This window comes from Pygocentrus nattereri, chromosome 6 (genome assembly GCF_015220715.1).
Source record: "Pygocentrus nattereri isolate fPygNat1 chromosome 6, fPygNat1.pri, whole genome shotgun sequence".
In the NCBI taxonomy this organism is placed as follows: Eukaryota; Metazoa; Chordata; class Actinopteri; order Characiformes; family Serrasalmidae; genus Pygocentrus; species Pygocentrus nattereri.
In genome coordinates, this window is record NC_051216.1 from 44,366,125 (window position 1) to 44,378,053 (window position 11,929).

At 40.0% G+C, this 11,929-nt stretch overlaps 1 protein-coding gene across 1 annotated transcript; it reads right to left on the bottom strand.

Moving 5' to 3' along the window:
• Positions 1–556: 556 nt before the first annotated feature.
• Positions 557–8,444, bottom strand: LOC108430500 (putative methyltransferase DDB_G0268948). The gene is made up of 6 exons (XM_017703026.2): positions 8,287–8,444; positions 6,789–6,949; positions 4,574–4,787; positions 3,262–3,362; positions 1,707–1,844; positions 557–767 (listed from the first exon to the last, which is right to left on the bottom strand). Exons 1-6 carry the CDS (start codon positions 8,395–8,397, stop codon positions 680–682), a joined length of 813 nt encoding a protein of 270 aa, XP_017558515.1. The 5' UTR covers positions 8,398–8,444; the 3' UTR covers positions 557–679.
• Between the last annotated feature and the right edge of the window lie 3,485 nt (positions 8,445–11,929).

Here is an 11,929-nt window from a genome sequence, read left to right on the forward strand (position 1 = left end):
CCGTTTGGTGGACTGAACCAACCTGCCCCTAACATGCTACTGTACACACTGTACAAGGATGGTTCTTCAAGGGTTCTTTAGTAAAGGCAATGGTTCTGTTTAGAGCCACGAGAGCTGTATAGAACTATTTAATGCTTCAGTGATTCTTTGCATGGTGAAATGGTTCTTCAGATAGAGTTTTGTAGATGGTTCTATAGAGAACTTCCTTTAAATGGTTCTATATAGCATCAAAAAGGATTCCTCTGTCGTTTAAAGCTTAATTGTATGTTGTAACCGTTCTAAAGGTATAGTTTACCTCATACTTACAATCCCCCTCATTTGGGGGGGCTTTCGTCCAATCTGGCAACAGTATTTCTGGGCATGGTTAGTAGTTTGTGAACATACTTTTACATACATTTACTCATAGGCTGCCCCCGTGATGACCTTTTATGGGGCCATTTAGAGCAAAACAAACGGCCAGGAAAGAAAGGTTCCGGCACAGAACTGGATTGGCCTCCTTTGTAAAGCTCAAATGAAGGCGCAGATGAAGTACATATAACATTAATGGAATCTGCCACCACATGTAAAACCCCTTTATTAGGTTAGGCTGTTCTCCCCGGATGATACGACCCACATCACAGGGTTCTCACAATGCTACACATACGGTACACAGTCATTTTAGCCATACTCCAAACCAGTGTCAAGGTTTACATGCTAGAACAACATAGTACGGAAATGTAACATGTAGTTTAGTGTCAGGAGACGAGACACCCATCTCCTCCAGAAGCCTGCAACAGACAACAAACAGACTGATGAGCGTGTGTGCTCATAATCTACACACCCAAAACATTTTTTTAAAGGTTCTAGGCAATGGTTCTATTAAGAACCTCAAGTTCTTTATCGTTCGAGTTCTCATTTCATGCTAAAATGGTTCTTCAGATTGATGGAAATACGTTGCGTATGGTTCTGTGCAGTTATACCAAACATTTTTGAAAATGGTTCTATATAGCACCAAAAATGGTTCTGCTATACTCTTAGAAAACGTGGTTCTTCAAGGTTTCTTTAGTAAAAGCAGTGGTGCTATTTAGAACCCCAAGTTCTATACAGAACTGTTTCATTCTCGAATCGTTCTTCAGATTGATGAAGAATATGTTGCATATGGTTCTATCTAGAACCTTTGAAACTGGTTTTATATAACACTAAAATGGTTCTGCTACGCTCTTAGAAAAGATGGTTCCTCAAGGATTCCTTAGTAAAGGCAGTGGTGCTATTTAGAACCCCAAGTCCTATACAGAACCATTGCATGCTTAAATGGTTCTTCAGATGAATGAAGAATATGTTGTATATGGTTCTATCTAGAACCTTTTTGAAAATAGTTTTATGTAACACCAAAAATGGTTCTGCTACAATCTTAAAACGGATGGTTCTTCAAGGGTTCTTTAATAAAGAGAATGCTGTATACAGAACCATACGTTCTATATACAGCCATTTCATGCTTAAATGGTTCTTCAGATTGATGAATATTAGTGTATGGTTCTACACAGAACCTTTTAGTAAAAGGGCATTTAGTAAAAGGAATGTTGTATTTAGAACCAAAAGTTGGGGAGTGACTTTTTGAAACTTGAACAATGTTCACAAACTCCATCAAACTCAAATCTCAGATTTCTGTGATATGTAAATGTTAATTATCTGTAAATTCTACACACTAACAAGCTCCCAGTGAGTACCGTGTTCTAGTTGACTGTAAGAGAGAAGCTGCTGCTTGGGGCTCCTTCTTCAGGTAGGTTTGGTACATAGAGAAAGACTCCAGAAGACCAACAGTACCCGTAACACTCATTTGGATCTTGGCTGGAATATTTTCAATCCTAATCAAAATATGAGGTTTAAGATTAGAACAAAAATGTTAACACATGGACTGCAGGTGGTCTAGAAATTAAGTATTTACAGAATAGTCAAGATAAATATGAATTTTCTGTATTTCTATTCAGTTATCATCCTGGATTGGTTCATTCTTTAATGTGTTACAATCATTTTTTTGTAAATTAAAAAGTAGACTTTTAAAAGTAGTCATGTTTTACTAACAGTCAGCCTTTGGTTAAAGAAGCTTAAAACAGCTGTTCATGTGTCTTTATGATGTTGCTGTATTTTCACTGGTGTTCTAGGCTAAAGCCAATGAAAATCCACATGTAAATGAAGTCCATATTAAAGACCCACCATGTGAAGCTCTGGTTAGTTGTCAAAGCTGACAAAAACAAAAACAATTCTCCAAAACAGATCCGTGAATTTGAAGGTAAGAAATGCTCACATATAATAGTAAATTATATTGATGTTAATAGTAATAGTAATAATGGTAATTAAAAAGTATTTGTAAAGATAACTAATTTTCAATCAATAAGCAAAGTTATCGGAAAATCTTGTTGATTCTAGAAAAAAAATTACATGTATAAAAATCTAATTTTGACATTTTAAAATTCAACTTTTAATTGTAGGAATTATATTTTCATATATATACGATTTCATTTCTCATCGGTGGGAATTCAAACCTTTTCCAGTTCATACTAGTAGCAGTAAAAATGTTACTAACGTGAATGGACATGCCTGCTGTGGCAGTACGCTTTAGCTTAGGATGCTTGACCGTTTGGGCTTTTAAGTTTGCTGCTTTTACTGTCTTTATGTGTACTTCGTCTTCACTGGGGTACCCGTGTTGCTTGTGAAGAGTGGATGCTCTACAGGTAAATGTTGTATTGGTCGTTGAGGTAAATGTTAATCGGTGCTCTTGTTAATGTGTGTAATCTTGCTGTTGTTTTGTCCCAATTGGGGGAAAAAATGGCAATAGTGGTGACCAGCCCACAACTCCAGTTAGTATGCTACCATCATGGTGCTGCATAGCCTTCATATGATATCTTAATCACTGACCACTCAAAACAGGTAGCCAAGAAGGGGCCCACAAAATATGTTGGTGCCCAGTGGCTGGTAACTTGGTGACCCAGTCCTTCACTTGATGTACAAACAAGTTTGTCATGGTATGAATTGTTACCGTCACATGTAAATGAGAGAAAAATTCAGCCTTTCACGTCTCACAAGCAGTAAAACACACCAATAGAGCTAATGTGTTGCACTGTTAGCTCTTCCCATCCATCCATCCATCCATCCATCCATCCATCCATCCAGCTCTTCCCATCATAGCAAATCTGGTGCTGTGCTTCATGAATCTTGCCTATAGTGTCTTTAAGACAAAGCACTACAATGTAGACAATCTGTATATAGATACTGTAGATTTACCTCTCCTTATCATGGAAGGGTATGGCTTCATATAAATCCTGTAGTTTACTGTCAGCCACTGCTATCCTACTGCTATAGTATGGCAGGAGAACCTTCATCACCTGGAGAAACATGAACAGAAGAAATTGAATTATGCTAAATTCTACTGTACTGTACTATTTTTACTGTGGCAGTTCTCAGCATGGCTGTCTAGGTGGAGCGACATGAATAGTTCACAGCAAGGAGTTCAACCCTACCCTTTTACCCCTTGTTGCTCACTAGCAGCTCAGCACAGAGTCATTGTGAACGTCTTTGCTGGGTGCTTCAGATTGTTTTGAAAGAACAGTTAAAAATTCATTTCATTTTTTGAATGTATTAATATTATGTATCATTTCCGATAATCTGCTTTCTGTCCGCTTAATGCTTACAATACTGTGTAAGCTGCCCTTTGAGAGAAGGTCCATTCAAAACAAGTATGTGGACATCCCTCCTGGTTATTGAGTTCAGGTGTTTCAGCTACACTCTTTACTAACAGGTGGATAAAATCAAGCACACAGCCATGCAGTCTACATAGTCAAACACTGGCAGTAGATTAGTTTGTACTAATGAGCTCAGTGACCTTGCATGGCACTGTTGTAGGATGCCACCTCTGCCACAAGTCAGTATGTGAAATTTCTGTCCTGCTAGATCTGCCCTAGACAACTGTAACTGCTATTATTGTCAAAAGGAAATGTCTAGGAGCAACAACAGCTCATGCATGAAGCGGTAGACCATGCAAACGTAGAGTGTGGCCACTGAAGAAAATACATCAGCCGTACTATATTATGTCACTCACTACAGAATTCCAAACTGGTTTTGGAAGCCTTTGGAATGGGTTGTGAAGCAGCTGCACACAAGCTTAAGAGGAACATTTACAACATTTGGCAGACGCTCTTATACAGAGTGACTTACAATTTGATCATTTTACACAGGCAGGCGAAGGTAGTGTTAGGCATCTTGCCCAAGGTGTAGGTTTATAAGGTATATACTCTTACTAGTATAGTTTAGGATGCTTACCCAGGCAGGGATTGAACCCCAGTCTGCAGTGTTGTCAGAGGTGTTAGCAACTACACTATACCAACCACTGGAAAGACCCAGAAAGCGATGCCAAGATTGCTATTTTTCTGTTGGACAGGTAAATTACAGGGATTTTTTTGGTTGGATATTTTCAAAAACTAGCTTACACTTTGTTTTCTTCAAAATCACCTACTCCAGCTTTAAATATGCCCCCTCCTGTTACATAGAATTTTTTTTTTTTGGACAGCGATGATACATATTGTCCCCAAATTCTCACCTCAGAAAAGATGTTATCAAGTCCGTCACCACAGGAGCCGTAATGCAGGCTGAACTGGGCAGTGTGGCCCAGGAGAGCCATGCACCCACGAGGCCTCAGCACGCGGGCAGCCTCCTTGAGGAAACGCTCATGATCAAACCAATGAGCTGCAGACGCTGCGGTCAGCAAATCCACAGAACCATCAGGGAACGGCAGCTCCTCCGCTGTACCCACTCTGTAATAAGAATGATAAACACTGTGTGGGCTACACCATATAAAGCAGTATAAAGTAGCATTACACCTATTTGACCGGTCCTGCCCTTCTTACTGTAAGCTTGAGTGGTGTGACAATAATAATTCCAGCGTCAACATTTTGAAAAGGAACAGAAGACGTCTTTTTACCGGTAACCAGTGTGACCAGATGCCTCCGTTTACTCTGTCTCAGGAAATGTCCCTAAAGAAAGTCCTAAGAAAGGCCTGGCAGCAGAGCAGATGGACACGTCTCACACTTTTTTCTTTTTGGACCAGTTCCAGTCCATGACCAATCATTCGAGATCACTGTGAAACAATTCTTCTAAACAATTCTTCCAGTGGCCAGTCAGAAGGAGAGAAGGGTGGGACTTAAAACAGCTGGGGCAAAACAGCTGCTCTCTTAGCACGAAGATCGTTCACCCGCAGAATGGACAGACGTCTCGCATTGTTTTTGTTTTGGCCAGCAGACGGGGCTGGCTACTGCTGTCTACTTACCACTTCTACCACTCGCTCACCAAGCTTTGGAGAGACCACTGCTGTCTAAAATTCGACCAGAAGCTAGCAAGTGTCCAATGATTCCACAACATCACCACAAATGTCATGACACAAGGTAACCCAGGGCTTAAAGTATAGTTTAAATATAAGTATAATAGTATTTCTTAAAGAGGGAAAGTGACCTGGGGTGTCCCCCAGGGTTCAATTCTTGGGCCATTCTTATACAATTTCTACATGCTGCTTCTTGGCCAAATAGTACAAGACTATGGGCTCAGTTTAAAACAGTTTGTGTTTATTTTTCTCTGTAATGGCACTTTAAAAAAAAATACTAATCTAACTTTATTTAACCATTCATTTTGAATTTGATTTTTTGATTCGATGATTTGATTTTTTATTTATTTTTTTGGACAAGTTTCAGTTCAATGTCTTGTTTTAATCATGTTTTAATTGTTTTTATTGTTTAGAATAGTTTCTCTTTGCATTTACTTTTCATAAACAACTCTATTTACTAAATCAGTATTTTCTCATTTGTAAAGCACTGAATGACATCACTGTATGAAACGTGCTTGCTTGCTACAAATATGTGATAATTCTACAAAGATGAAGAGCAACGAGTGCAGATGACAGGTGTCAATAGTGCTGCTGTGTGTAAACTCGTTACAAAGATGAATGACCATTTGAAAGGTCAGTAGTATAAAAATCATCAGCACTGGGCTAGAGAGAAGTGAAAAAAGCAATATGGTCCATATTCTGCACAAGTGGGTGAGTGCATGTGATGTGTACACCAAGACAACTGTGTAGGCCTGAATACTAGACCCTTGCAATGTGGTGGGGCTATTGGATCAGTTATGCTGTGAGGGGCTTTTGATAGCACTGTTGGGGTCCACTTGTCTCCTTATACAAGATTTCACTGAAGGCCTTCATCCTTTGATCCTGATGGGAGGGGTGTCTCCCAGGATGACAATGGCTCATTTTCATACTCATCAAACCATTCAGTGACCCTTTGTGCCCTGTAGATGGAGACACTGAATTTCAATCCTCTTGAACACCTATGGGAGATTTTGGACTGGTGCGCTGGCCTACATTCTCCACTACCATCACTAAAACACCAACTGAGTGAATATCTTTTGGAATAACGTCGTTCCATCCATTCCACTACAGTTCCCCAAACTTGTAAAATATATTCCAAGCTGTTCTGGCAGCTTGTGGTGGCCCAAAGCCTTACAAAGACACTTTCTGTTGGCACCTCTCTGTGTGTTATAACCCTTCAAGAAATGCTTTATGACGGCTGTGTTCCTTCAACTGAATTTGCCATCTCTCTGCACCACTTGGCTGAGGTGTTGTGCTAAGATTAAAGCTGTCAGGGTGGATTTCACTAAATGATGTTCCAGCAGGGTTGAGTTAAGCTGACATCAATGCACTAGTCAGATTTTCCACACAAACCCAAGATGACAGAAAGTATCACAACAGAAAAGGCCTCATGACCGACCTGTAGGTGATGTTGGTGAACCCCGGCACAGCTCTGGCTACTTCCAGCTGGTTCTTGCTCACATCAATGCCCACCACCTTCTGGAAGTGAGGAGAGAAGAGACGAGTGTTCTGTCCTGTTCCACATCCCAGGTCTACCGCCAGCTCATGAGGAGGGCCTTTCTGGGAGACAGTAGAGAAACACATGGGGAGATAATTAGAAATGCACCCGCATGCAGACGTTGACACCCGTGAGATTTTCTATGTGAAAATAAGTTAATATATCACTGCTGTTGGAACGAAACTATAAATAGTAACTTTAAAGTAATTTTAGTAAAAAATAGTAACTTTACATTAGAAGGAAAAAAAAAAAAAACATACTTTACTTTTAATGCAAGTCAGTGGAACCAGACGTTTTTCCAAGTCATTTTGGGTTGTTTGTTTTGGTTGATTCATCAGGAAATTTAGAAATAATCTAAAGAGCAACATGCATTTTCAAAATAAAAAACAAAAAAACAAAAAACAAAAATGGAGATATGAAGTTTTTAGAAACCTCTGGAGTTAAAAGCTCATTTTCCCAGTTCAATAAAAATTCTACGTACCTGACAATCTGTTCAATTCAGCGAATAAACAATGATTGGGCTTTAAAATGGGCAGAAGTTGTGTTGTGCAGAAGTCGTGTTCACTTATTTTCAGTTCAATACATGTCATTTGACTGGGGCGCACAAACCTTTGCAAACCACTCTATACTGGCTGTGTTTGAATGTGCAAAGATTTTCTTGATTGAATGGATAATGTATCATCATAATAATCAGAAAAGTCTACAAAATTGCTGCAACTGGTGTGCATTTGGCTAACAAATTCATTTTGATGGAACTTCCTTAAACAGAAGCCTTCAAATAGCAGTTTTTACTGGCTTGTAAGGGCCTGGGTTTGGTTGCCTGGATGGTTGCCAAGCTCCTTTATCTGTGGAGTTTGCAAGCAGTTCCACAGTCCATAGACATGCAAGTAGGTCAGTTGGAGATTGCCAATAATCATCTTAGATGGAGAGTGAGTGATTAATATCACCCACTTTTGTAGATATTTTTACAATTCTGGGTGAGATTTGGATATTTTGCCTTTGAGAAATGAATAACTTGTACTTTATGGGTAGTTTGACCCAAAATTAAATAAATGAAAGGTGTAAAGTTCTGTGTTCTGCACAGTACTTTATGTATATTATCAAACATCAGAAATTGACACAACTACACACCAAAACTCTTGAAGGTATGAAGAACTAGGTAGATGCCAGTCTCCATTGGATTATCTGGAACCAGACAAATCTTGCTATGATACTCTGTAATTTTCTGTGAATCACTAAGGAATCCAAGTAGTCTATAGTTTGTTTCATATTTCTGCCAGATTATTGATAGTTTTGATAGTCCTCCACAATGCCCTGTGGTCATGCAAGAAGGCAGGCTGACATGGTAGCAGCTGGCTGTACCAAGTTTAATGAAAGCATGAATAAACATCTGTCCCACCTTTTCGTCCAGGTACTGCAGAATTATTTCCTTCACGTTATCTGGTGGAGTGAGGCGATACTTCTGGTAAATAGAAGCGTGGTGTTTCTCCTCAAACAGCCTGTGGGTCATGGTGGCCTCACCTGTATCACTTACCAAGAGTGACTCAGCAACATGCAGGAGCTCTAGCTTTTCTCCTGCTGAGACTCTGGCTAATGTTTACTTCATGATAACGAGAGCAGAGATCGATCATCTACTGAAAGGTTACTAGAATGGCCGTTCTGCGTTTTTTCTAGAATTCTCTCAGTTTTACAGAAGACTTACTCTTGAACTTTTCCACAAATGTGACAGCAGCTTATGAATGTACCTTCAACACCAAAAGGTTTACCAAGTTTCCTAATTCAGGGCTTAACCAAACTTGTCTATAAAGGCTGCAGGTTGTCATTCCAAACAAGCAGAACACCACCTGATTGTACTTGTTTGATCTCGTAACAAGAACGTCTGAGGACAGCCATGAGAAATTTTTGGCTAAATGTAGGAGGGAACTTTGAAGTTTCTAAACCAATTCGTTGTCTTGTAAAGGCAGTTGTGCTGCTATGAATGGATCACAGACAGCAGTAGTGCTGGAGTTTTTATACAACTCAGCGGCAGGTTTTCCACCCAATGAGAAGCTGACTTCAGCTTCATTACTAGAAACTACTTCACTTTTGCAAAAAAAGTTTCCTGCCAGAGATGTGAGAAACACGGCCAAAGCTGAGCTAAAGCTTAAAGCAGAGCAAAGTTGTAACGGGGAGCGAGGAGGCGGATGCATACGCAGAGATAAGGGAGATTTATTCAGGGCAAATCCAGGGTCATGGTCAAGACGCTCCAGGGTCATAGAGCCAACACAGATAGAACGGGGTGCAGACATGACAGACCAACAATAAACAGTTTCAAACAGACCAACAACCAACACCAGCAAACACAGGGCTTAAATACAAGGGATAACGAGGGACAGGTGAAAACAATCAGGGGCGGAGTCAACTAACAAGGGGGCTGAACCAAAACAAACGCACATGGAAGATCCAAAACACAAAGCACATGGACAGGACTGGGAGGGGCCAATTGTGACAAAAGTAAGTCTGTGTTTTCGTTTATATACTATTCTTTAGTCTATACTAGCACATTAGCAGATACTTAGACATATTTACAGCCTAGATAATAAAACATTACTTAAATAAAATGTATATAAAACGTTGTGGTTTGATTTTAATTGAAAGGACAAAATGATTCTTCTTAACATTTGGGTTGCCGACCCCTGATCCAGTTCATAGCATAACAGCAGAGCTTTGGCCTGGAAGGAACCCAGCTGGACATCCAAACGGTCAGTGAAGTCATCTCACACTTTGTCAGTTCCTCTAGATGACCTCTTGATGTACATGCTGCAATGCTGTCTCACATCTTATGGAGAAGGTTAGCCTTAATTTTATCTCTGAGAACCTCAGTGAGAAGATACGCAACAATATAATCTACCCTTAACTGTTGCACCATCAGCTATGGGTGAAAATCACATCCTGTGACTGTCACTCTGAGCTTGGAGATATATTTGTAAATTTAATATAGTAATACTTTCAGCCAGTGGCGACGGTGGCAAGGAAAGACTCCCTAAAGAGGAAGAAACCTTGAGAGGAACCAAGACTCAGAAGGGGAACCCATCATCCTACAGTCGACACCGGATAGCAAACATTATTAGTATGAAGTTTTATAGTACAAAGTGGGAAAAAGAAAAGCAGCAATTAACTTGATTCATTTATGATTATGCAGCAGCAGCAGCATCTGAGGGTGAGGATTGCACAGCGTTGTAAAGCAAGAAGCTCAGTGGTGGTCAAGCCGGTCCAGAAGGCTGGTGAGTAGTGACACCCGATCAAGGCAGAAGAGGCAACAGCATCAGACGCACAAGATGGGCAGCTGATCAGCTCAGCAGAGAAAGGAAAGAAAAACACAGTCAGTTCTGTAAAGAGTGGCTGACCACAGATGACAGTATAACAGAGCAGCAGAGACTCCAGCAGGTCTAGACCTGACAGGGAAGTCTAATCACCAAAGGTTTGACTATACAAGTAAGTTTTTAGCCTAGACTTAAAGACTGAGGCTGTGTCTGAGTCCCGAACATTAACAGGAAGATTATTCCAGAGCTGGGGGGCTTTGTATGAGAAAGCTCTCCCCCTGATGGAGCTTTATTAATTCTGGGTACCAGTAGTGAGCCAGCGCCTGATCTAAGTAGGCATGATGGTTCATAGTAGGAGAGAAGCTCACTCAGGTACTGAGGGGCGAGTCCGTTTAGAGCTTTATAGGTCAGTAATAGGATTTTATAATCAATGTGAAATTTAACTGGTAACCAGTGCAGGGTTGTTAAAACTGGGCTGATATGGTCAAATTTTCTTGTTCTTGTGAGACTCTGGCTGCAGCGTTCTGGACCAGCTGAAGCTTGTTGAGACTTTAGACAGTTTGTTTCAAGCTGCTTTTGGACCAAGAAGCAGGACCTCTATTTTATCTGAGTTAAGTAGCAGAAAGTGACTTGACATCCAGTCTTTTATGTCTTTTACAGTTTAATTTTATCATCCGGTTTGCCGGATTTGTGGTGTTTGTAATCGGCATAGCAGTGGAAATTTATACCGTGTTTACTGATAATGGTGCCAAGTAAAGATATGAAGCTTTTTAGAATGACATCAATTTTAATCACATTTGATGAGGGATCTCAAAAGAAAATGTGTACCGAATACTTATATCCCGCTTTTTTTGTAGTTCATCACAACTGCGGACAATGAACTAGTCAATAATCTGCCATTTTTGTTTCCCATAACAGTGGGGTTCTCCTGTGTGCCGTGTAAGCTAAATTCTTTCCCTCTTGTTTTTCATTCTAAGACATTAAAAAGAAAAGTAGTCCAAAAGTAATGAAAAGGAATCAGATTACGTTACTTTCACATAGGATTCCTCTGGATTAGGTTACAGTTACATTTCTCAAAGGATAATCCGTAATCTGTACCCTGATATATTTTAAAGTAACACTCTCAACCCTGTCCCAGAGACCCCAGGGACTTGAACTTGCACCTCAGAAAATCAAGACTTGACTCGTATAGTAGAGTAATCCCAACTGGGACGCATCTATAAAAATATGATTGGAATTGCATTTCAAAGCTGTTTTGGATCAGATTTGCAAAAATCTGATTTCATGTACTAATTTGCTGTCCACACTATCAAAAACCAATCTGGATACAATCTTGATATGCCAAAAATCAGATTTGGGTTGGCGGTCTCCACAGTGCCTTTCTTGAACGGATAAATCTGACACTTGTGAGGGCATCGAAAGAGAATTCAAAGAGAACTTGATTGAAACTGCGTGAAGGACGTGTCTTTCGAGGATGTAAGTAAACTATCTACCACGATCATCCCATCTTCATCATAATGCAGATTTTGCCTTCGAAGACGTGTGTTGGCTCACTGGCATCATGAGCCCTGGTTATGTTTACATCTCAAGGACTGAATTCTTCATTCATTTCTCAGGGAGCAGGTGTTTTAAGCTCCTTGCAAGACTGAGTTCACAGTACTTCCTTTTATTGATATTTAACAGCCAAATCTCACTTTCATTTCCTGTAAGTCAAATTTAGCAAGAAATATTGTAGAAAGA

Coding starts and splice junctions, on each gene's coding strand:
- LOC108430500 (XM_017703026.2), bottom strand. CDS start 8,397: ATGACCCACAGGCTGTTTGAGGAGAAACACCACGCTTCTATTTACCAG. Junction 6,950..8,286: donor TGCAGTACCTGGACGAAAAG/GTGGGACAGATG, acceptor ACTGTCTCCCAG/AAAGGCCCTCCTCATGAGCT. Junction 1,845..3,261: donor CCCTTCCATGATAAGGAGAG/GTAAATCTACAG, acceptor TATTTTGATTAG/GATTGAAAATATTCCAGCCA.